The sequence below is a fragment of the Microcaecilia unicolor genome, chromosome 9 (genome assembly GCF_901765095.1).
Source record: "Microcaecilia unicolor chromosome 9, aMicUni1.1, whole genome shotgun sequence".
Taxonomy (NCBI): Eukaryota; Metazoa; Chordata; class Amphibia; order Gymnophiona; family Siphonopidae; genus Microcaecilia; species Microcaecilia unicolor.
Window position 1 is genome coordinate 184,462,378 of NC_044039.1, and position 26,670 is coordinate 184,489,047.

The 26,670-nt window shown below is 43.7% G+C and overlaps 1 protein-coding gene across 1 annotated transcript in view; it reads right to left on the minus strand.

The window, feature by feature from the left end:
• Positions 1-3,232: 3,232 nt before the first annotated feature.
• Positions 3,233-26,670, minus strand: part of CEP170B (centrosomal protein 170B) — a 155,210-nt gene continuing 131,772 nt past the window's right edge. Inside the window, exons 16-19 of the mRNA XM_030214678.1 lie at positions 24,164-24,252; positions 21,271-21,364; positions 11,335-11,386; positions 3,233-6,743 (exon numbers count right to left, since the gene is read on the minus strand). Coding sequence (XP_030070538.1) covers positions 6,508-6,743; positions 11,335-11,386; positions 21,271-21,364; positions 24,164-24,252 — 471 coding nt within the window. The 3' untranslated portion in view covers positions 3,233-6,507. The remainder of the gene's footprint in view (positions 6,744-11,334; positions 11,387-21,270; positions 21,365-24,163; positions 24,253-26,670) is intronic.

Consider the following 26,670-nt stretch of genomic DNA (forward strand, 5'->3'; position numbering starts at 1 on the left):
TTAGGGGCCCTTTTACTAAGGTGCATAGGTGCGTACGCGCGTCAATTTTGACCTACCGCGTGGCCTGTGCAACCGCTATTCACTCTGGAAAGTTGTCAGGCACGTGGTGCTAACTGGGCAGTAATTGGCATTGTACAAGCGCTGACGATTACCGCCTGGTTAATGCATGAGACTTTACCGTCAATGGATGGTTATACTTCTTTATCCAGCTGCAGCTATTCCTCCATATAATAAGATTTATTAATATTCTCAAGGAAATTACCAATACCACAACAAAACAATCAAGGTCTTGAGGATATTTCAGCGTTTCTGGAAGAATCAATTTCAGAAGTATCTCAACGTCGGACTTTAATTGTATCGGGCAAGATGGTGGAGGCTATTATTAAGAATAAAATTGCAGAGCATATACAAAAACATGGACTGATGAGACAAAGTCAGCACGGATTTAGTGAAGGGAAGTCTTGCCTCACCAATCTAATGCATTTTTTTGAGGGGGTAAGCAAACATGTGGACAATGGGGAGCCGGTTGATATTGTATATCTGGATTTTCAGAAGGCGTTTGACAAAGTGCCGCACGAAAGACTCCTGAAGAAATTGCAGAGTCATGGAATCGGAGGTAGGGTATTATTATGGATTAAGAACTGGTTGAAAGATAGGAAGCAGAGAGTAGGATTGCGTGGCCAGTATTCTCAGTGGAGGAGGGTAGTTAGTGGGGTCCCGCAGGGGTCTGTGCTGGGTCCGTTGCTTTTTAATGTATTTATAAATGACCTAGAGATGGGAATAACTAGTGAGGTAATTAAATTCGCCGATGACACAAAATTATTCAGGGTCGTCAAGTCGCAGGGAGGAATGTGAACGATTACAGGAGGACCTTGCGAGACTGGGAGAATGGGCGTGCAAGTGGCAGATGAAGTTCAATGTTGACAAGTGCAAAGTGATGCATGTGGGTAAGAGGAACCCGAATTATAGCTACGTCTTGCAAGGTTCCGCGTTAGGAGTTACGGATCAAGAAAGGGATCTGGGTGTCGTCGTCGATGATACGCTGAAACCTTCTGCTCAGTGTGCTGCTGCGGCTAGGAAAGCGAATAGAATGTTGGGTGTTATTAAGAAGGGTATGGAGTCCAGGTGTGCGGATGTTATAATGCCGTTGTATCGCTCCATGGTGCGACCGCACCTGGAGTATTGTGTTCAGTACTGGTCTCCGTATCTCAAAAAAGATATAGTAGAATTGGAAAAGGTACAGCGAAGGGCGACGAAAATGATAGTGGGGATGGGACGACTTTTCCTATGAAGAGAGGCTGAGAAGGCTAGGGCTTTTCAGCTTGGAGAAGAGACGGCTGAGGGGAGATATGATAGAAGTGTATAAAATAATGAGTGGAATGGATCGGGTGGATGTGAAGCGACTGTTCACGCTATCCAAAAATACTAGGACTAGAGGGCATGAGTTGAAGCTACAGTGTGGTAAATTTAAAACGAATCGGAGAAAATTTTTCTTCACCCAACGTGTAATTAGACTCTGGAATTCATTGCCGGAGAACGTGGTACGGGCGGTTAGCTTGATGGAGTTTAAAAAGGGGTTAGATAGATTCCTAAAGGACAAGTCCATAGACCGCTATTAAATGGACTGGAAAAATTCCTCATTTTTAGGTATAACTTGTCTGGAATGTTTTTACGTTTGGGGAGCGTGCCAGGTGCCCTTGACCTGGATTGGCCACTGTCGGTGACAGGATGCTGGGCTAGATGGACCTTTGGTCTTTCCCAGTATGGCACTACTTATGTACTTATGTACTTATATCATTAGTCTTCGAACAAGATTTGAATTCTATAATAAAAATGTATTTTAAAAATTCCCTGAAATTATACTATGGACAAAGAATATGCATATTTCCAGACGTTACCAAGACAACACAAGATAGAAGGAAGAAAAATTTGACATTAAGAGAAGAAACTAGGGCATTGGGGGCGACTTTTTTATTAGCTTATCCTTGCAAATGTTTAGTTAAATTTATGGGTAATAAATATATTTTTTTATGAACCAGGGCATTTAAAAACTTTTCTTAAAATGGAAAAACTATCCAACTTGCCAAAAGAGTAAAGTAAACAACTGATTAACTATTAAATATAAGAAGGTAACTCAGACCAGACCATTTTCCTATATAATTTTCTCTATTCTTCTTTTTGATCTCCTTATCTTAAACACGCTTCTCATATTTTTGATTGTGGTCTAAGGAAACGGGAAACTAGATTTTTGAAATTGTTCTTATTTACTATTTCTTATAATTATGTGTTCTAATTTTTCATCATTATTTCTAAACATGATTATCGTGTAAAATTGTAAAAGTGATTAAATTTTCGGCAAAAAAAAAAGGGGCCTTTTTGCGGGTACGCTGAAAAATGAATCTGCGCGCGTCCAATACACGTGTCTACACCAGCACAGGCCATTTCTCAGTGCACCTTAGTAAAAGGACCTCTTAGAGAAACCAATGTTCCCTCTAAAGTGTGCAGGAGATCGAAGTCTTCCTCCTTAGCAAGAGCACTCTGGCCATCCCATGGGGTTCCTGCCAATCTCACCAGCTAGAAGTCTCCTACGCACAATAGAGGGAACACTGACAGAACCTGTTGAGCACTGGAAGCCATTTCATAGAAGCAGTTTATTCTCGGTTACTGGAATAATAAGCATTTAGAGCTATGAAGTATCATGCAGCTTTGAAGGGTAATTTTCAAACTATTTTTACTGGGTATATAGCAATTTATCTGAGTAAACAGGCTTATCTGAAAATTGCCAATTGCTCCGCTTTAGCTAATCAAAGCATCGCCATTTAACACTCAGTTCCTGAGGAAGCCTTGTTGAAAAGGAGAAACGGCAGTGGCCCCCGTCGGACATTAAGATAAGAGTATTTTTTCTATTATTGCATTAGCAATGCTGTAAGTGGATACTAAGACAAAAATGAAGTAGTCACCCAGTAAATTGAGACATTATAAACAAATGGACACATAAGTTTTATTAATTCAATAAATGTTCAAGTGGAGTTTTTTCCCGATGATAGAATCCAAGCGAGAGTCACTTTGACTATCAGTAACTCCGCTCTAAACCTGAGACAATCCAGTTCCAGGTTTCTGAGGGTTTTTCTCCACAATTAAGCACATTAATAGTGTTATGTTTACTCTAGAGTCTTGACGCATCCAATACACACACCTACAACAGCGCAGGACATTTTTCAGCGCACCTTAGTAAAAGGACCCCTAAATTAGCTAACAAGCCATCAAGTATAAACTAAATAGTACTTAATTATTAATTCCACTTAACTGGCACTAATTTGGATTTGCAAATGCATTTGCCTCTGTGCACCATTCTGTAACCCCATGTCCTATATCCTATATCACACAAGTCAAAATGGGGCACAGTCAGGGGAGGGGCATGGGCAGGTCAGGAGTGTTCCAAAAATTTGGCAGCGGTATTATAGGATAGCACCTTTTACATGCCAAAATGCCACAAGTTGAGCACCGGTATTTACGCCAGCCTGGCATACATACTGGCACTCAACTTTAGACGCAAGAATCAGCTCTAAGTGCCATTCCATAAAGAGTGCTTGAGTAACAACACCCCTTTTTAAGATGCTGCTTAGCACCGATTTTTTTTCCAGCACTGATTTCTGAGCCATTTATAAAATTTTCCCCCAATGCATGTATACTTCAGGCAACTGTCTTAAAGGCTATTTCTGTGCACAGAACACCCAGGCTACTGCCTTTTATAATGACCTCCGATGTACATACTTCCCTCCAGACTACTAAAAGGCATTTCCAAGTACATGCTAAGGGGGGGGGGGGGGGGGGGGGGTAGAAAACCACGCACGCCAAATTGAAGTTTCAAATCTGAAAGTGTCCTCTCTCTCATACGTTTGTGCAGGAAAACTAAAAAGCAGAGTGTATAGGCCCTCTGGTATCCACGGAAGCATATTTTCCAAGCAAAACAATGCATAATTCCTTTGAAAACTTGGGTCTTGGGTACTAGGGGGCTACTGAAAATTGCCCAAGCACATTGATGGAACTCGGCAAAGTAGGTATTTAGGAAGAGCAAATGGAGTTTACAATAGTAAATGAAAATTGCTTATTTTTAAACATTTTTGAAACCCCAACAACTGATCTTGAACAGGAGCGCCAGTTGCTAAGGTGTGTGCAATGACCAAAGGTAAAAAAAAAACCACCAACATAATGAGGAGATGGAAACCTTCAATTCAATCAATATTCTTTATTTCTACCAGCAGACACAATATAATGTGGGTGACCCGACATGGCCGTATTTCTGCAGAAAGATTCCCTGCGTCAGGGGTCTAATTAGATGATCAGCTGGTCACAACGTACAGTATCAAAGTATCAGTACAGCGCTTGTGTGCTTTGAACGTCTAAGTTTTTTCCACCTTGCTACTTCCATATTTGAAAGTTTATTCATTGATATACAGCTTATCACTTCAATACTATACAATACTAATGCAGGCAATTTTTCTGCCGAAACACGGCTATGTCGGGTTATCCACATTATTTCTACCAGCAGACACAGTATAAAGAATATTGATTGAATTAAAGTTTTCTATCTCCTATGTTGGTGTTTTTGACGTTCTTCTTGTGGTTCTTATCCTTTTCCACTGCTTGCATGTCCAAAGAAACGCCAGCAGATAAAGCAGCATTTTACCCAGGTTAGCAGAACTGCCCACCCCTTATACAGATGCCTGCATTGTTTGTATATGTTCCCAAGGTGGGATCAAGCTTAGGGGGCAGCATTGGATTTTTTTTTTAAACTACACACATTGTTCTCTCTAAAAATTAAAAGAGGGCGCACTTCTCTGCAAGTGCATTCTTCTGGGGCAATAATCTAAAACTGAATTACCTGTGCAGTTTTGCTTTGACTATTGTTGCAAATCTCAATAATGAAATGTGCTTACATGGCCATCATTGTGTGCTGGCTGTGTAAGGGCTTTTATTTGAATTTCCAGAGCCTCTGAATGGATGCGTTCTGGCTGTATAATTCGATATACAACCACGATATATCCATATAACCAGAGGAGGGGCCATGGCCTAAAGCTACATCGATAGAGGCAATACTGAACTCATCTGTTTGAAGAGGTATCCCCACTCAAACTCTGCATATAAATATACCGTTACTTGTACGTGGTCACTGTGCTGCTCAAAATTACCAATCAGTAAAAATTACCAGCAGATTTTACACCAAAGTGAACCGGTACATTGCCCCTATTTATCCTGGAGAGCACCAGAATTCTGGTGGGTGGGAGCACCTTAGAACTGGCCAACACAAGCCACCTGAAGGCATGTACTTACTTACAAGATGTCAAAAGCTTCTACACCACACGTTCTGACCTTAACAGAAAAGTTTTACAAGGGGAGTCATACATGTAATCATTTACAATCGTCTCAACCAGGTGTCTTTAAGTTGTAATAAATAATAGCAAATACAGAAAAAAAAAATGTTATGGCACCAATTACCACAATGCAGGTTCCATAACAAAGCCGTAGTGGTTTTAGATGTCACCAGAGCACCAGCAGAGTCTTTTACAAACCTGTGGCCTGTATTTCAAGCAGCAATGCACAATTCTTAAGCAAAGAATACGTTTCTCCTCCCAATTACTAAAAAGCCTAGAAAAGCCTCTCTTTATTCTTTGCGAGTGTATCTGCATCTCTACATAAAACTTGGACTTCTTTTTTTTTTTTTCCCCCCTCTAAACACATACCTAGAAAAACTACTCCTCTAAATTCAGCATTTGGCACAATGACTTCTCAAGGGCCTGTCATTCACACCTGAGGCCTTGCAGTTTTTTCTAAACTTTTGCACAGGCCATGGGTCTTCAGGAAGCAGCTCAGCTCTCTACTGTACATATTCCACTAAAACTCCTTTTCAGGGAAAATTTTAGACTTGGAATTAACAGTAACAAAATTCAAAAAATTTTTTTTTTAATCTCTAACAGCAAAAGCATTCCAAGAGAAGAGACCATGGTAACCCACAGCACCATGTATGTGTATCCTGAATATTCATTTCAGCACCTTAATGCACTATTTAATCACTGTCCAAGTAGCTCCCCCACGAACCACCCTTTGAAGCCATACCTAAAGGAACATGGTTGCCAGAAGGTGGAACTCCGAATAGGCCGACACAAAGAGCATTTGAGTGCTGGCAGTTCTGGAAAGCCTCTTTACAGTTACGGCATGTTTGGAGAAACCAAAGTGTAAGTGTCAAAGAAAACCCAAACTAAAACACACACAAAAGAAAACCGAAAATAAATAAATAAAACGCTTGGTCAAAGTTCTGTTTCCATGCTGCATATGTGCTACCTCCATAGTGTTTGACCTATTCAAACAACATTCATTCCTGCATTCACCACTGTACAGATCACTCCCTGCAAATGTGTCAAGCAATCTACACACAGTTCACAAGCACCCCTAGACAACACGAACGCCACAGAAAATGACACTATACAATAGCAAAGATACTGCCATTTACACCATACAGCTCTCCTCATCATCTTGAAGAAAGCTGCCTTCTCTGCTGGACGGGCTGTAGTTTGTCTTCCGGGAGTAATTCCTCAATGGCACAGGAGGCTGAGAGGCCACAGTGGAGGCAGTATGGTTTGCAGTCCTGACTTTAGTGGCTGTGGGCTGCAGAGAGGCCAGCAGAGTCTTCTTGTTTGCCATCACTTCTAAATTTCCCGTGGGATCAATTACAGCATTGATAACTACAGGGTTTTAAAAAAAATGAATAAAAATCCCTATCGGCATCTGTCTTCAGTACAGTTCTGGACTTTTACAATGCAACATGAAAGATGTGATTAACCCAGTGGTGTGCTCACGAGAGCCGTTTTTTTAACAACCAGCTCCCAAAATTCTTTAAAAAATTATAACATAGGCCACCCCATGGCTACAACTGGCTCCTAAAATGTGGGCTCGGGTCTCCTCCTGAATTCTCTATTACTTTGCTGGCGGGGATGCTGAGCCCTGCCAACCAAATAGACAGACTGCTGCTGCTCCATGTTTCCAGCTCTGAGCAGCAGGCTGGGACTTCTCGTGCATGAGAGAGAAATCCCAGCATGCTTCTCAGAGCCAGAAACAAGTAGTGGAGAGTGTTAGCAGTCCATTTAATGGTTGGTGGGACTCAGCATCCCTGCCAGCAAAGGGATGCCTAGCATGCCCACATGAGGGGGAGGGGGAGAGAGAGAGGCATGCGTTACCCCCGCAAGTCCACCCCTGGCCCTCCCCCACCAAATTGCAGGGCTGGCTACGCCCAGAGAGAGCCTGCTGTTAATTTACCAGCACACTCCTGGATTAACCAGTTCTTTCTGTGTTTCATAGGAGTATAAAAAATCAATCTGAAAGCAAACGGCACACACAAGTACAGGGAATTCTATGATCCAGGCACCTCTGGCACAATGTCTAGAACACCTGTGCAAATAAGGGCTAATCAGGCACCTAAGCATTATTCTACAAATATCAGTTTATCTTACAGAAAGGTAATTCTTAAAAGGTAGCCTAATGTTAGGCACCTAAACCCCCTAATTCTATAAAAGTCTCCAAAAATTGTGCATGATTTAATCGAAGCCAATTAGTGCCAATAATTGGCTTAAGAAATTATTGGCGCTAATTGAAATCAATATGCATGCGCGTAAATTTAGGTGCGTGATTCCCTTGTGGGAATTTTAGTTTTCATATTTCTATTTCTGATTTGTATTCTGGATTTGGTGAGGGTCTATCTATGTTTTGACGGTGACCAAGGAGCTGTATTCTGTTTGCGTAGAGATCTGTAGAAGTCCCACTTCCATCTGACCAATAGTTAAGTGTACTGATGTTCTAGGGTACAGTGGCTATTCGTAGATAGGGTTCTTGCTGTTTGAATCACAGTAATTAGTTCTACTGTTGCATGAGATGTTTGCCACATGTGTATTGAGTTGGGGATTTTTTTTCTTCAGGTTTTGTATTTCACGGTGTGCCTGGTAGTAGAGAGATTTATATTGGGATGCTCAGATGATATGAGAATCAGAATATTTGTTTTTGTATTGTGACTTGCAAGGAGAAATGCTCTACCCTGTTGCTGGGAGTAGAGGGAGGCAGTTGGATTTTTGTGGATGCAGAGCATATTTACACTTAGGGTCAAATTATAAATGGCACCTTAAAAATCATCGCCGAAAAACCATGAGCTTAGCACGATTCTACAAACCACACCCAACGTTAGGGTGCAGTTTATAGAATATGCTTATGAGCCGCCCTTGCAACTAAAATTTAGGTGAACCCATTTAGGCTACCTAAAACCAGGCATAAATACTTGCGATTAGCAGGCGCGTATCGGGTATATTCCATAATAGTGCACATAGTTTTTTGAAACGCCCACGACCCACCCTTTCCACGCCCCCTTTTCAGCTGCACACATAAGATTTTCTAGGTGTATTCTATAACGTGGTGCATGTAAAGTTCTGTGTGTAAATTCTAATTAAAGCCAATTAGTGCCACTAATTGGCTGTAACAATCAGCAGTACCAATCACCCTGCCCAGTGCATCCTGGGATGCGCTGGGCAGGGTGCCGGCATTTTGAGGTGGTGCCTGCAGGAGGAGAGAGAGTGTGCTAGTCCCCCCTCTTGTTTGAGACTGGAGTCACTTTTTTTTCAGGTACGAGAGGGCTGGGGGGGGGGGGGGGGGAGGAGGATGCTAGGCCATCAGGACTAAACTTTCAGGGGGGATACCAGGCCGGGCAAGAGCCCCACTGGATTACCATGGGGTTTGGGTTTTTTTTTGTGGGGGAGGGCTAGGTGTTTGGGGGTCCACAGGCCCTCCAGGCCCCTATGTACTTGGGAGGGGGCCTGAAGTCCCGCCGGGCCACCATGGTTTTTAAGAGCGTTTGGGTGGGGTGGGAGATCGGCCAGGCTTCTTTGCAAACCCTAACACCAGCTCCGAACCGGCGTACGGTTTGCAGTGGGAGGAGCTCCCTTCTTTGCCGCGCTTCCCACTGAACACACTGGGGAGGTACAGCATACACTTGCATTCTCATTGCACTATTCCTTCCCGTGCTTGTTCGATCCCGCCCTCCGGGCCTCCAAACATCCAGCACTGGTAAATGTGGGTGCTAGACCAGCGCTAATGGCCTCTAGCGCCCACATTTAATTTTGAACATCTGCCAATAAGTGCAAGGCTATTGAAAAATCTAATTTTTCAATCTTGGCAGTTTCCTTCCATACAAAATGTTGTACCTAGAGGGGCATAATCGAACGGGGCGCCCAAGTTTTCCTGGGGCTGTCCTCACAGGACGGCTCCGTAAAGGGGCGGGGAAACCCGTATTATCGAAACAAGACAGGTGTCCATCTTTCGTTTCGATAATACGGTCGGGGACGACCAAATCTCTACATTTAGGTCGACCTTAGAGATGGTCGACCTTAGAGATGATCGTTCTCGGTTTTCAGCGATAATGGAAACTGAGGACGCCCATCTCAAAAAAGACCAAATCCAACTAATTTGGTCATGGGAGGAGCCAGCATTCGTAGTGCACTTGTCCCCCTGACATACCAGGACACCAACCGGGCACTCTAGGGGGCACTACAGTGGACTAACTGATGCACTAACTGAACAGAAAATGCCCTTCCCTTACCGATCCCTTAGCGATTCGGAAAGGAACGGGCATGCATGAAGGAAATCGCATGCAAATGAGCTGCTCACTGTTAGCTCATTTGAACATGATTTCCTTTCTAAGGAGGGGAAGCCAGTGCAGAGCAGCCAAGCGTTATATGTGGCTGCTCTGCGCATGCCAAAGACGGCTTCATACACACAGACAAGCTGCGTGTATAATAGCTGTCTACAACCTTAAAGTAACACAAGGCCAGGTGAAAACGTCCAAATGCTTGTCAGGGACGTCTTTTTTTTTTTGTTTGTTTTTTTGAGTATGGGTGAAGAACGTCCAAGTGTTAGGCGCCTTTGTTATGCCTCCATCCCTACGACGGGCAGTTGAGGACGTCCAAAATGTGGATGTTTCTGTGAGAAGGACATCCATGCCTTTGCTATGCCTCCAACACCCACCTTTATTTATTTGGATTTTGGATCACAAGTAGCAGCAGTGGGATTTGCACCGGTCACCTCTGGATTGCAAGACCAGTGATCTAAACCACTAGGCCACTCCTCCACTCCACTCCCTTGAACTCTGGCCGTCCCTGTGTGTGTGTGTGTGTGTGTGTGTGTGGGGGGGGGGGGGGGGCAGTTCAGGATGTCCAAAATGTTTGAAAGGATGTCCATGCCTTCGCTTTGCCTCCGCTGACACACACACACCTCCCATACTGCTGCGATGGACCAGGGTATGATATTTGAGGCTGGCAAAAAAAGTTTTTAAAGTTGTTTTTTTCAGGGTGGGAGGGGGTTAGTCACCACTGGAGGAGTCAGGGGAGGTCATCCCCGATTCCCTCCGGTGGTCAACTGGTCAGTTCGGGCACCTTTTTGAGGCTTGGTCGTAAGAAAAAATGGACCAAGTATAGTCGGCCAAGTGCTCGTCAGGGACGTCCTTCTTTTTTCCATTATTGCTCGAGGACGCCCACCTGTTAGGCACGCCCCAGTCCCGCCTTCACTACGCCTCAGACACGCCCCCGGGACTTTGGTCGTCCCCGCGATGGGAAGCAGTTGGGGACGCCCAAAATCGGCTTTCGATTATGCCGATTTGGGCGACCCTGAGAGGACGCCCATCTCCCGATTTGTGTCGAAAGATGAGCGCCCTTCTCTTTTGAAAATAAGCCTGCTAGTCACCCTGAATGCCAACTCGCTTCCTGTTTTGGTGCACATTGTTTATTAAAAATAATAAAGGGGTTCCTTTTTATGACAAATGATAGTAACAGAGTTAAGCCTATGCTGACACAATACAAAAAGTGTCACAGCTGACTTTTGAGATCTTTCCCGCTTTATATGAAAAATTAAAAATCATTTTATTATTCAATATTTCATTTTCAGCTTTGTATAATATTAGCACAAGGCCATTAATACAAAAAATGGAAGATAGGCCATTTTACATCCATGGCAAAAATGACCTTAATGCATAGGAAAAACCTGCATAAAGATGCGCTAGGGCCATTTTTTACCACTGCTTAGTAAAAGGACCCCTGAGAGAAAAACAGATTTTACTTAACAGAATATTTTTTAAACAAACAAAAAAGGTAGCAAACTTTGAAAATATTGAAATAAATTTTTGCCAGAAGCACAAAAAAAAACCCCAAATTAAAATAAAATAACCCACCCCCCACACTTTATACCAGCTACAATTTTAATGTTACATGAGAGCAACAAGTTGAAAAAACTAATGCGACAAACCTTCTAACTGTTTCTGAACTCTCCTCAGCTCTTTCAGAATGGAACTTATTTCCTAAAAAGAAGAGAGATTTTTAAAAAAACAGCCATGGCTCAGCGAAACCTACAGAATACTAGTATATTTAGACGCGTGCATCAGACTTGGAAACCATAATTTCATTCAGGCCAACATTTAAAACCACTTATACAATAAGCAGTGAGTGCCAACTGCACACATTTTTCTTAAATCTGGGTTGCAGGGAACACATCCAAGTTGCTAACCCCCAAATTCTATAAATTGTGGCCAAATTTAGGCACGAAGTTATAGAATAGGGCTAGTTAGACGCGTAACATAATTGTCTCTAAATTGGTGTAAATACCAATAACTGGTCTTAACACTAATTGCAGCTAATTTGCCATTGCACGTATAAAAGACTTACACCCCTATTCCATAAACAGTGCACTTAACTTCTCACAATGCAAAAGGGGCATTTACGAGGGAGGGGCATGGGTGTGTCAGGGGTGTTCCGACTATTCTTGCACGCCCAACTGCCACATTTTGGGTGCCACCATTTACTCCAGCCACAGCAAGGTATAAGTGGTCGCGACTAAAGCTTGGCTGGACTTGCGCTAGTATTCTATAACACATTTGGCATGCAACTCTGCCATTATAGAATACTAGCTTTAGAGAATGACATGGGATGGGGACCCGCAGTAACAAAAAAACCTTTGGAAGATTTTATCATGGATGCGGAAGCAAAGTTTTTTACCACCCCACGGGAATGGTAAAAAGCTTTGCTTCCGTGGTAAAATTTTTTTTTTTTTTTTTTTTTAACTGTGATTATCCCCTCCCGCGGGTCCAGCACCTTGTTCCCTTCTCTCTCACCTCCCGTCCCACAGTCTTGGCATCTCTGTCTTCCTCCTTCCCCACCACCACCACTGCAATGCCATTTTATTCCACATTAGCCTCTTTTGTGCATATTTTCAATCATTTTTAGACTTTCCTTTTAACCTTGGGGTTTTTCCTCTTTTTTAATATTGGAAACCAATTGGTCCCAATTTGGACTCTGCTTCCATAAGGCACTTATCTCCTCCTGTTTTGCTAACACAGCTTAACAAACAGGCTCCTAAGTTAACAACTTGGACATTAGAAGAAAAAAAAACAACACTTTGGGGGTTAATCTATAAAAGATTCTTTTGTACATAAACCATGTTTCACGAGTAAAAGGCCTCTCATAAAATTACCTCGTGGGTTACAGAGGTAAAATATGCAAAGTAACAAGAACGCACATACTTCTTGCAACTCATACACAGGTGTGTTCAAGTAAAGCAAGGGCAAAGTCATGTTATAAATAATCCGGCCGATAATCAAAACAATTAATAAATGCCGATATTCAGCGGCATTTAATCAGTTAGCGCCCACTGCTGAATATTCAGTCATTCATTTGAGTATTTATAAACCGCTTAGACCCAAGTGGTTTACTTTACAGCTTCACTTTACAGGTATAGGGTCTGTCCCTATTGGGCTCACAGTCTAGGTCAGTGATGGGCAACCTTTTGAGCTTGATGTGTCAAAATTCGCCAAAAAACCGAGCATAACTCGGGTGGTGTGTCACTTCGAGAAAAATCACTGCTACTAGGACCGCCCCCGGGCCCCCCCTACCCGAGATCGCTGCCCACCCGAGGTCGCTGGGCCCCCCCTCCACCCGCTACCGGGCCCAGAACTAACCTTAAAGCCTCCTTTCACGTCGCAGCAAGCAGCAGCAGGGAAGACCTCTCCTCCTTCCTTCTGTGCTCCGCCCTCGCGGACGTTACGTCAGGCGAGGGCGGGACACGGAAGGAAGGAGTGGCCTGCCCTGCTGCTGCTTGCTGCGACGTGAAAGGAGGCTTTAAGGTTAGTTTCCGGGAGCGAGGGCGGACCCAGTGCATTTTTTGTAGAAAAAAAGGTGCCAGTACTCATTATGGTTGGGGTCACCACATATGGCTCCACCCCTATGATAGCCACACCCACATTAGCCACACCCCTTATATCAGCCATGGCGCATATAAACAGACATCATTGAAAATATACTAGTATAGGAGAAAAACAATAACTTGTGATTTTTTTTCATTATAAATCATTTCTGTAAGATGTTACAGCTCCAGTATACCCAGTGCAAAATAAGACAACAGATGTAAATTCTGAAATTGGACAAATTCCAAACACTAAATTGAAAATAAAATAATTTTTTTCTACCTTTGTTGTCTGGTGACTGTTTTCTATCCATACTGGTCCAAGTGTCTGATTCTGCTGCTCTCTATCTGTTCTCTTAACTCCGTTTCCAGGGCTTCCTTTCCATTTATTTCTTTACTTTCCTCCTTTCTTCTTCCATGTCCAGCATTTCTCCTCTCTCCCCGCCAACCCCTCCATCCATCCATGTCCAGCAATTCTCCTCTATCTCCTGCTCTCCTCTCCATCCATTTCCAGCATTTCTCCTTCCTCTCCTGCCATCCCATCCATGTGCATCTCCTTCCTATCTTCCCTCCCCTCCATCCATGTCCAGCATGTCTCCTCTCCCCTCCCCTCCCATGTCCAGTGATTCTCCTCTCTCCCCTGCCCTCCTCTCCTATCCAAGTCCAGCAATTCTCTCTTCCCTGCCTTCCCCTTCCATCCATGTCCAGCAATTCTCCATTCTCCTCTCTCCCCTGCCCTACTATCCCATCCCCTCCATGTCCAGCGATTCTCTTTTGCCCTCTATCCTCCCCCTCCCTTCAATGTCCAGTGACTCGCCCCAGCCTCCACCTGCCCCTGAGATCATTCAAACCCCAGCCCCACTTGCCCAGCCCCCCAGCCCCACTTGCCCATACACACATACCCCCAGCCCTACTTGCCCACACACACACCACCAGCCCCACTTGCCCACACACACACACACACCCCAGCCCCACTTGCCCACACACACCCCCAGCTCCACTTGCCCCCACACACACACCCCCAGCCCCACTTGCCCACACACACCCCCAGCCCCACTTGCCCACACACACACACACACACCCAGCCCTACTTGCCCACACACACCCCCCAGCCCCAATTGGCCACACAACCCCCCCCCCCAGCCCCACTTGTCCACACACCCCCCAGCCCCACTTGCTCACCCTCCCCTGCTGTTTGCACCGATCCCTGCCTCGTAAAACTTATTTTTTCGCGAACCGGCAGACTGAAGAAATAAAACAAACAGCTGACAGGCTTGCCTCCTTCGATCGCGTCGGCCGCTTCCTTTCCCTGCATTCTCAGCGTGTCCCGCCCTCGAGGAAAGGAAATGACATCAGAGGAGGGCGGGACGCGCTCAGAATGCAGGGAAAGGAAGCGGCCGACGCGATCGAAGGAGGCAAGCCTGTCAGCTGTTTGTTTTATTTCTTCAGTCTGCCGGTTCGCGAAAAAATAAGTTTTACGAGGCAGGGATCGGTGCAAACAGCAGGGAGCGAGCAGGGGAGCACTGGGCGGACCACACTGCGGCGGCGCCGCGTGTCATCGAAAATGACTACGCGTGTCAGTGCTGACACGCGTGTCATAGGTTCGCCATCAGGGGTCTAGGTAGTACATTATACTATTGTACCTGGGGGCAACAGAGGGTCACACTGAGCTGCAGAGAGAATTGAACCTGGTTCCCCAGGATCTCAACTCACTGCCGACCACAACTCACTGCCGACCATCAGGCAGCAGCGTGAATTGAACCCAGTTCCCCAGGTTCACAACCCACTACACTAACAATTAGGCCACTCCTCCACTCCTGGTTAGCACCTGCGCCAAAGCCTGCTAACTTGTGGGCATTCTGGAGTCAGAGTTGGCACTTATGCAGTCAAGTGCCGATATTCAGCTCTTGACATCTTGAACACTTAAATAGCAGTCCTATCTTTAAGTGGTTCAGACTCAACCTACTACATTTCTTTGAATGGGTGAATAAACATGTGGGTAAAGGTGAGCCGATCAATATTGTGCACCTGAATTTTCAAAAGGCTTGATGGACTTGGTCTGTCCTGGTGTGGCAACGCTTATGTCCTTATGTAACTTACACAGTCAAAGGCTGAATATTGCATTTAACAGCAAAAGATTTAGCAACGAACCTAAAACCTGATATTCAATGCCATGCCCAGACATGGCCTGGCACTGCATATCCAGGAATACAGCCAGCAGTGGACAAAAATGCTGATTACAACTGGCTAAATAATATCCAGAACATAATTACGCCTGCTTCCAAGCAGGCACAGCCAGCCACAATCCCTGCGGGTTTGTAGGGGAGTTTTATAAAGATGTGTAGCTGCATATATGTCTTTATAAAATAGGCTGTCAATAGACATAACTTAATACATTTCTTGATTAGCTTTCGAAGGTTGCCCTTCTTCGTCAGATTGGAAATAAGCAAATGTGGTAGCAGATAGTATATATAAGTGAAACATCCAAGCATTACTTTGACAGTCTGACAGGGTGGGAGGGTGGGGGTGGGTAGGATGTATGCATGGGGACATCAAAGCATTTCATTGATATTCTAACAGGATGGGGTAGTTAGAATATCAATGAAATGCTTTGATGTCCCCATGCATATCTCCTACCCACCCCCACCCTGTCAAAGTAATGCTTGGATGTTTCACTTATATATACTATCTGCTACCACATTTGCTTATTTCCAATCTGACGAAGAAGGGCAACCTTCGAAAGCTAATCAAGAAATGTATTAAGTTATGTCCAATAAAAAAGTTATCTTATTTTCTTTTCCATGTTTTATTTTGTTTGATTTCTATTGATAAGAGTGGACTAACACTGCTACCACACCTCTCTACTTAAAATAGGCTGAAAATAGGTGCCCTGTTATAAAATTAGTTACCTTCTTTTTCTGTCACCTACCTTGTGGAAAATACAAAATTTCCTTGGCAGAGCATTACGACAAATTTATCAAAATGTTTATACTATGTCTTCCCATAAACAGGCTTCAAAACCGTTTTCAAGGTAGGCCAGACCTACACCATTTCTCAACTGGCATCCTCTAAGACAAGGATTCCAGAGAAAGCCACATACCCTCCAAATGAAATCATTCACCGCCACAGACCCTTCCCCTTAGAAATATAGAAGAAGTGACATTCCTACCCTGGATGGCAGCTTGAGCTTCTGCCTCCCCACTAACTTAACTTGCTTAACCTCTTGCCATCTGCCTTTGCCTTACCTGTGGTTCGGAAGTGTTGGAAAGATATTATGGTTTGCTGAACTAAATCTACTACTAAGGAGAGCAATAAGCTACTTCATATGCTGGGATCCAAACCTTCCTCACACCATGCATCCCCAGGCCCTGATTCCCTGTCTGAGTCCTTTCAGTCGACGGCTGAACAACAGGAGGCCACCTCCTCTCGCAGAGACTGCGTATGGGGACCTTACAAATTTGGGTGCTAAGTGGAGGACATGGAGATCCGCGCTGATGAGCATACCAAGACTCTAGAAACACTGCGCACAGACGGGATCTCTTTGTATGCAATATGAAGATATGTTGCTTAAACTTGATGATTTGGAGAATAGGGTGCAGCAGAAAAATCTGAGATTCTGTAGAGTGTCTGAAGCGACAGGAGTGGAGGATGTTCCTGTCATTGTGCAGCTGCTTTGCACTCAGCTTCTTGCAGAGACAGGGATACAGCCCTGGTTGAGCTTCAGCAATCACATTGTGCACTGGGTCAGCCCTCCCCCCCCCCCCCCCCCCTCAAAATCATTCTAAAGATCTTGTATGGTCTGCCCAGTATGCTGTGAAGCACCACATCTACCAGCAAGCTCGTCAAAAGGTTCAAGTGTTCCAGGATCTTTCTGCGCTTACCTTGCTTAAGCAGAAGGATTTTAAACCAGTGTTAGTTTCATACTGTTGAAGCTTCCCCTTTGCCTTGTCTTTTGTGTTTGTAGGCAAGACTCACTGACTGAAAACTATCTCTGAGGTTTGGTGGATCCCGCAGGGGTTGAGGGGCGTTCCTCCCTCATCTACATCAGTGGTGGCTCCAGCTACTCACACTAAACTTCAACAGTGGCAGTGAGTCCCAGATAAAGCACAGAAGATGTGGCAGTTCCCTTCTGCTGGGATTTGCTGAACTTTGACCTCTCTGTAATGTTGATACACCTTGATATCTGTTGACTGTTAAATTTGGAGCTGCTGCTTCTCTTCTTTGAAGCAACATCCTCCTTTGTTGAGGTGTACTTTCACTGTCTGCAAAAGTGGACTTGAGATCTAGTTCTTGGAAGTTATGGTATCATCTGAAAAACACTGATAATACCAAATTTCTACTTCTTGACAATAATCCTGACCCTGAAATGGGCCATACACTAGTAGGTCAAACTAAATAAACTCTATCCCCTGTAAGAAAGATATTAGGGGTTTATGCCGACCAAAATTTCTCTCTGGATTCTCAAATTACTCTGACAAAGAGCGCTTTCTTCCTTATGTGAAATTTAAGACTCACAAGAAGGTTCTTTGAATTTGAACAGTTTAGATTAGCTGTACAGGCACTCCTTTTGTCCAAATTGAATTACTGCAACCTTACCTACTTGGGCACACCTAAACAAGTTACCCAGCGTATGCAAACAATTCATGCAATAAGATTGACTCTTTCTTTACAGAAGCAGGAGAAAATCTCTTTATACCTTATAGAATTGCATTGGTTGCCTACTGAGGAGAGGATTAGGTTCAAATTCTTCTGCTTTTTACACAAAATTCTGAATGGTGAATGTCCAAGCTATTTGTTAGATCAAGTAGATTTTATCTCTAAAACTAGAGACAGAAGAACATGCCATAATTTACTTTCTGCTTTTCCATCTGTTAAGGGTGTAAAGAAATTTACAGTATTTGATAGACTTTTAGCAAGTCAAGCATTTAGGCTTTGGAGTGATTTTTATATTTGTTTTTCTGTATAGCCATCTTACTCTCAATTTAACAAAAATATGAAAACCCATTTCTTTTAAAGAGATTTGTTTAGAATTAGTTCTACGTCAGTTATTTGGGTTTGGAGTATTCTTCGCAAGATGCAGCCTTTTTTTTTTTAACTTATTGTAAACCAATAAGAACCTGGTGGTGTTAGCAGTATAGAAATATATTTCAATATAATTTTAGCTTCATGGATGCTCAATGTTGTATTCAGTTATATACACTGATAAGAAGCAAGTGGGTCTGTGTGAATTGCTGTGTTATTTGAACTCTTATGTTTTGACCAAGGGATTTATTTTGCTTTGTTTTCCTTCTTGCATTGTGGGTGGAGGGCACAGGGTTGGTTGGAGCAGTGTTTTCTTGGAAAAGGGGATGGTACTACTTTAGTTCTTTCATGCTGAGGGATTTTGTTTGTATTCTGAGTGGGTTGTTTATTTTCTTCCGAGGGGTGGAAGGAGTTTTCCACTTACTATGTAATTCCTTTGCTTTTATTTTGTTGTTTATTGAACATGGGGATTGACCTTAAGACTTTAACTTGGAATGTAAAGGGATTTAACTCTCCTAGGAACAGACATTTAGTTTTGCAAGAAATCAGATCAAAATGACCCCAGGTTGTGATGCTGTAAGACACGTATTTTAAAGTGGAGAACGAATGTTCAGTTTTCTAAGATGTAATTTGCTTCTGATGTTTCTATCCAGACTGAACAAGTGAAGCATGATTCTCAGGGGTGGTACACTTCTGCTCATGTTAAACATGGTGATTGTGATTTTACTTATGCTACTGTTTATACTCCAAATGCAGGTCAGGCTGCTTTTTTTTTTTTTTTTAAGAAGCTAACCCATTTACTTTCTTCATTTGTTATTGGTAAGATAATCTTAGGAGCCAATTTCAATGCCTCTTGCAGCTTAGCTTGGACTGCATGGGGGTCTGTACTGGTGATATCCATAACTCTAAAGCCTTCTAGCATCGTACCTATGCTCTAGCGGTGGCGGAGTCATGATTATACATTTTATTCCCTATTCTAGGGTTGATTATTTGCATGTTGATGCTGCTTCTCTTACTACTGATTTTGTATCCTATATAGGCATACTTGCTAGTAGCTCAGGCACACGTGGCCATGGAGTGATTTAAGCCCATCCTCATAAGCAGTGGATTATGTTGAAGCAGGCTCGAGTTGGCCCTGTGAACTTGGTCTCTTTGTTGTGGGTGCCTCCTCGGCATAGGAAGCTTGGAATGACAACTTGCCCCACTATTCTTTATACTCTTCAGGATTGGGATAGCGCGGGATGAGATTGAGACTTTAAGTTATCAAAGGTTTCTCACATTGTGGATAACACTCTTTTTCCACCTGGTCAAATCCCTGGGCTTTAGGCAGTGGCGTCGGATGAAGTTAGTTACCAGGGGGCAAATTTTGATGAAGTTGATTTAGTCACGTGCCAGCTCTTCAAAAGGTATTATCAATTGCCTCCATTTGATTGCTTTGCTTATGTGCAGCTCATTCATTTCTTAACTTTGAAATCTATTAAGCCTTTTGTCACGCAGGAAAACACTTCCCTGATTGAGTATTATTAAAATCGTCACATAAATCTAATTAAATTCAGTGCGGTATCATTACCTTAGGGATAGACTGCCCCTTGATCTGTCTCAGAGCTAAATGGGAAGCTGAACTAGGTATTTGATACGAAGAGCATGATTGGAAGGCAATGGAACGGCACTGCCGCACCTGTCTAGAGTTGTTACTCCATCACATTTTTCCTGCTATTTCGCCGCTTTCTTTGGAGAAAATGTGGTGAGAGAGGAACTATGGGACACACTCAGTAGACCCGTCTCAAGGTATATGTTTATTGGAAGATGGTGCAGTATAAGTACCTATCTTGGTTGGGTCCTGAGAACCATGGGACCACAGGATCCACTTGCTTAATAGACCAGTTCGGGGAGCAAGCTCGAGACAGCAACATCTTATCCAATAATTGGATAAGACATTACTGTCTCAAGCGTGCTCCCGGAACTGGTCTATTAAGCAAGCAGATTGTCTTTAATGCAGCACGACTCACTCTGGCTACGGCCTGGAAATCGGAGACTCTTCCACCTGTCTATAAACGGATTACAAAACTTTGGTTTATAATCGATATGGAAAAGATCACAGCACAGTATTGCAAGACCCTTGCTAAATGGGAGCACATATGGGAACCCTTTCTTACTTATTATTCATAGAATTTGTTTATGAACATTCATTGCTCATTTGTTTTATTGCAGAGTCCGGTGGACAAGGGAAGGGATTTTGGGGAGGGGGTTGAGGAACAAGTGGGGGGGGGGGGGGGGGTTTATATATATATCCCTATAAAATTAGAGGTTCCTGTTTGGGCCTTTATGTTTGAGAAGTGATTTGTATTACATAGTGTATATTTTACTTCTTATGTTTGAAGTATACTGCCTTTTCTTTGTACTACTACTACTTATTTCTATAGCTCTACTAGATGTACATGAAGAGACAGTCCCTGCTCGACAGAGCTAACAATCTAATTAGAACAGACAAACAGGACAAATAAGGGATAAGGGAATTACTAAGGTGGGAATGATAAAACATGGGTACTGAGCAAGTGAGTAAGGTTTAGGAGTTAAAAGCAACATCAAAAAGGTGGGCTTTTAGCCTAGATTTGAAGACAGCCAGAGATGGAGCTTGACGTACCAGCTCAGGAAGCCTATTCCAGGCATATGGTGCAGCAAGATAAAAGGAACAGACTCTGGAGTTAGCAGTAGAGGAGAAGGGTGCAGATAAGAGAGATTCACCCAGTGAACGGAGTTCCCGGGGAGGAGAGTAGTGACTTTATTAGAAGCTCAAGTCAACAAGACCTCTAAAAATGTAAAAAAGAAATATTAGTGTGCCTACCAAAAGCCACAAAAATCCTATTTCTTACCATCTCAGATTTCCTGCACCACCAGCGTCTCTGAAGTGTGTACAGATTTCCAGGTGGAATCGCTATGTTTCAACTCTGTACCATCTTGTGGGGGTGTATCATGGTAGCTTACCTTGTTGGATGTCTTTAAAATTGGCACTTCATTTTCAGAGTTAATTTTAGCCTCTACTTCCTCCCAGGTCTTTTCTTTATTTTGGAACAGAATTCTGAAAGAAAGTCACCAATTGGATATTTTAAACAACCCAAATGAACATCAATTTTTAATTAACGATTACTTTGAGCTTTTTCTGTACATAAAGCATTGGAAACACTGTGCCTACTTGTATGCATTCCAACGAGTGTACTTTGGGCACAGTGGCAAAGCCACGTGGGAATCTGGGCCTCCTCACTTTGGGATCAGAGCCTCCGCAAAACTGTAGCACCATTGAATGGCTGGAAGAGATGCCCAAGCCCTGCCAGCCGAAGAGATCCATTGCCTGATCCTCCCTCCTCCCCCGGTGCAGCCTCACCAGTGAGGAAGCTAGAAGTTTGTTTTCAGCCAGTGTCACTCCTCGCACATTCTCAGCTCACTCATGAACTGAGCATGTGCAGGAGTGCCAATGTTGATGGATGAAGCATGACACTGACTTCTGTGCTGCTCAGAAGGGGGTAGTGTGGGGTTTGGCTGGCGGGTCTTAAGTATCCTTGCCAGCAAAGGCTAGATTTTTAATGTGGAGGGGGGAGAGGGCAGAGAGAGGAAATGTGTGGTCCCTCAGTGCACCACTGGACCTCCCAAAAATGGGTTGCTGGCTACTCCCCTGGTACATTATACTCTGATACCTATCAGAGATGTCTCTGGACTACATAACCCACTGTAGACTATACTAATCAACAAAGAGCCTGCCTGCTGAACAGCTGAATCACCAATGATGCCAAAGTATAAAATAAACTGATCTTTCAGAAGGAAGAGACCTCAGACGACTATCAAAAGACATATGAATATGGTCTTCTCAATTTATCTCAACAAAAATGTTGGAATTTTTTTTATATACATCTATAAATTGAAAAGTAAAAACATGAAAATTATATATTTTTCTGTACAAATTTGAAAATTGTGCAAACGTAACAACAGGTTTTACAGCCTGATAAAAGAAACATGAACCAATACTAAAGACAAAATCCATGTGTCTTTTGATTAAGTATCTGAAGTCTTTTCCTCTTGAAAGATCAGGTTATTTTGTGCTTTGGCATCATTAGTGATTCAACTACTGTATTGAGCAGTACTGGACTTGACATCCAGGGGTGCCTGGTTCAAATCCCACTGCTGCTTTTTGTGTAAGTCACCTAACCTTTCACTGCCTCAGGTACAAACTCAGATTGTGAGCCCTCCAGGGACAGGGAAATACGTGGAGGGGCATAATCGAAAGGGGCACCCAAGTTTTCCTGAGGATGTCCTTGCAGGATGTCCTGGAGAAGGGGCGGGGAAACCCGTATTATCGAAACAAGATGGGCGTCCATCTTTCGTTTCAATAATACGGTCGGGGACGCCCAAATCTTGACATTTAGGTCATCCCTAGAGATGGTCGTTTCTGATTTTCGGCGATAATGGAAACTAAGGACGCCTATCTCAGAAACGACCAAATGCGAGCCCTTTGGTCGTGGGAGAAGCCAGCATTCGTAGTGCACTGGTCCTCCTGACATGCCAGGACATCAACTGGGCACCCTAGGGAGCACTACAGCGGACTTCAGAAATTGCTCCCAGGTACATAGCTCCCTTACCTTGTGTGCTGAGCCCCCCAAAACCCACTACCCACAACTGTACATCACTACCATAGCCCTTACAGGTGAAGGGGGGCACCTAGATGTGGGTACAGTGGGTTTGTGGTGGATTTTGGAGGGTTCATATTTACCACCACAAGTGTAACAGGTGGGGTGGGGATGGGCCTGGATCCGCCTGCCTGAAGTGCACTGCACCCACTAAAACTGCTCCAGGGACCTGCATGCTGCTGCGATGGACCCGAGTATGACATTTGAGGCTGGCACAAAATATTTTTAAACTATTTTTTTTGAGGGTGGGAGGGGGTTAGTGACCACTGGTAGAGTAAGGGGAGGTCATCCTCCATTCCCTCCGGTGGTCACCTGGTCAGTTCGGGCACCTTTTTGTGGCTTGGTCGTAACAAAAAAAGGACCAAGTAAAGTCGACCAAGTGCTCGTCAGGAACGCCCTTTTTTCCGATTATAGGTCGAGGACGCCCATGTGTTAGGCACGCCCAAGTCCTGCCTTCACTACGCCTCCAACACGCCCCCGGGACCTTTGGTTGTCCCCGCGACGGAAAGCAGTTGGGGGACGCCCAAAATCGGCTTTTGATTATGCCGATTTGGGCAACCCTGTGAGAAGGACGCCCATCTTCCGATTTGTGTCGAAAGATGGGCGTCCTTCTCTTTTGAAAATAAGCCTGCTATTGTATCTGAATGTAACTCTCCTTGAGCTACCACTGAAAAAGGCGTGAACAAAATCCAAATAAATAATAAATACATTTTCAAGCTCCCCAGACTTTAAATCCAAATGGAAGCTACTCTTTGGTGGGGGCCTGCAGATACCCATGTACTCACATGGATTATAGGCATCACCTCTCCCATGGAAATTGTGCACTAAACTTAAGCTCCCTTTATGTCCCCCTCAATCTGGTTCTGTCTTTGCTGCCCCACCTCTCAATGGGGGAGGGGCAGTTTTAAAAGAGGCTCTCTCTATAGGTACACACCCATTTATCTGGGGAGAATCCTGCTGGAACTCACCTTCAAATGACCGTGGAATTTGGAAACTCTCTTCATGAATTTATAAGATGGACGTATGTGCATTGCGGCTATTGCTATTGTTTGGATATTAGAACATTAAAAATGAAGAATTAAAAAAAAATTACACCCTTAAATCTTTATTGTGATTGTATGAAAAAGTGCAGAAGCCGAGTTAAAAAAAAAAAAAAAACAACAACAACCTGAATTCATTATTTAAACTTTAAAACTTACTTCATTTTTTCTGCAAGGTTTTCAGTATTGGCACGGATTGTATGGGATAACTGCGACACGGGATTTAGCATCAAGTTGTCAAAAATCACCTGAAACATAAGAAGGATACAATAAAAATTTAATATAGCTCATCTTCACCTTCAGTTTGTGAAAGGCAATGTTATATCCCCCCTCCCCCTCCCCCCGGTCCTCTTTGTGTTTCACATCCCAACTTTATCCTCTTATTTAGCCAGTTGGCAGACTGAATCTCACCTTTAACCAGTTAAATTCCATCTTGACCCAAAGCTCCGCCCACAGTGTCGTGACAAAGACAATATTCAACAGTATTAAGTGCTGCTGAATACTGCTGGATGGCCAGCTCAACAGGGCAGGAGCATCACCTGCCTGGATAAACACTTGAGTGGAAGAGTGGCCTAGTGGTTAGGGTGGTGGACTTTGGTCCTGGGGAACTGAGAAACTGAGTTCGATTCCCACTTCAGGCACAGGCAGCTCCTTGTGACTCTGGGCAAGTCACTTAACCCTCCATTCCCCCACGTACAAATAAGTACCTGTATACAATATGTAAGCCGCATTGAGCCTGCCATGAGTGGGAAAGCGCAGGGTACAAATGTAACAAAACAAAAAAAAAAACATTGGGCTCATAGAACTAGTGGAAACTTGGTATCTGCATGTCTACATTTAAGTGTTACCTCCAACAACCTTCCCATTTCCACAACCCCTTTTTCAGGACGTGTGTAAAATTTAGGCGCAGATCACGCATCCAAATTTACAGGTGCACATCTTGATTCCAATTATTGGCACTAATTGACTCATTATTCAATTAAACTGTATGTGCAAATTGGATGTGCGCCCAAATGTGGATGGGCAATTTTAGGCGACTTTTGTAGAATTAGGGATAAGTGCTTTGCTTCCATTGCAGATTGCTTGTTTGCTAGATATAGCAGAGGGGGACAAACAACTCAACCCAGGTCATGTTGACCTTGTTTTCTATCAAACTACTAGGAAAATTAGGAAGAAAAAGGCTGGACAGAAATTCTAAAAAAAGAATCTGAAAACAGCATGTTAGAGACCTGAACGATAAAGTCATCTCTCACCAGAGATACGGTAGAGAAAGGTGTGGACTCAGAACTGTTTAACAGAAACTGCTTTCCTTTGCAATACAACCCCAGGATATTTCAACAAACGTGGCAGCTTGCTCCTGCGAGCCTCCTGCTTTTATAATTGCAGCAAAACAGCATCCAGTCCAGTGCAGCATTAACCCAATTTTAATCAGACACTTGCTGCCCCGCCTCTATTTCTTCCAGACAATAACTGCAGTGCACATGACCTTGCAGAGGAAAGAAAAACTCCTGTGTGGGGATCCTAGACTGCCATGCCAGACCACGCCCAAGTGTATATGCTCCTAAAGATCTTCTCTTCACAGCTTTTGAGAGGTAGTTCTACAGCAGTGCACATTCTTTTAGAGAATACTAATGTAACAGGTGAAATATGCACCGATAATTTAGGCATGAGCACTTACATCAGCCTTAGAGCAAGTATAACTGCTTGCACCTAAATGCTGGAGATATGTCCATAAGTTATACACGTATGACTCCCACCCAAGGAGGTTTAATTGACAGATGATGGTCAGAGTGTGCTTAGCCCATTATCTGGCCTGAAGCCAGTAGGCAGAGCTCGCCGCCATATTGAGACACCCAAAACAATAGCAAACGCTTACTAGAAATAAGGACTGGCTTGGCACGGACCAATAGTTTGATTTGGTTCGAGTGTATCAAGATGGGAGCTACGGCTTCAGCCTTGTCATGTGACGCCATCTCCAGTCAATTATTTCTCCTTGCTCCTACCCATGTATATGTCCAACTGTAAAACACATGCCATGTAAGATATTCTGTAAACAAACACATAGTACTTAGGTGGCATTACGCCGGCAATTTCCAAACCTGTCCTGGGGACAATCAGCCTGCCAATCAGGTTTTCACAATATCTACAATGAATATACAGGAGACTGATTTGCAAGCACTGCCTCCTTGGTATTCAGATCTCTCTCATGTATTCATTGTAGATACCCTGAAAATCTGATTGGCTGGGGCAAGGAGGTTTAATTGACAGGAGACAGCGGGAGTGTGCTTGGTCCATTATCTGGCTAAAGCCAGTAGGCGGAGCTTGCCATCATACAAAGTAATTATTTTAAGTGTATCAAGATGGCAGCTGCATAGGGAAGCAATTAAACATCCTTGGGTGTAGATGACTTCAGCCTTGTCATGAGATGCTGTCTCCTGTCAATCAAACTTTCTCAGGGTGGGGGGTCCCCCAGGTCAGCTTTGGGAATCACTGCATTACACCCATATGTGCACATGTGCAAGTACAGTATATGCCAGTATTCTAATCATTTGCACATATATTTGGTGTGTAGTTAGCACCACTTTACAAAATTACTCCGCAGGTGGCTGCCCTGTGCAGTAAATACAGGACAGGTGCTTGGTATGCCCCCTGCATTTACTGCATAG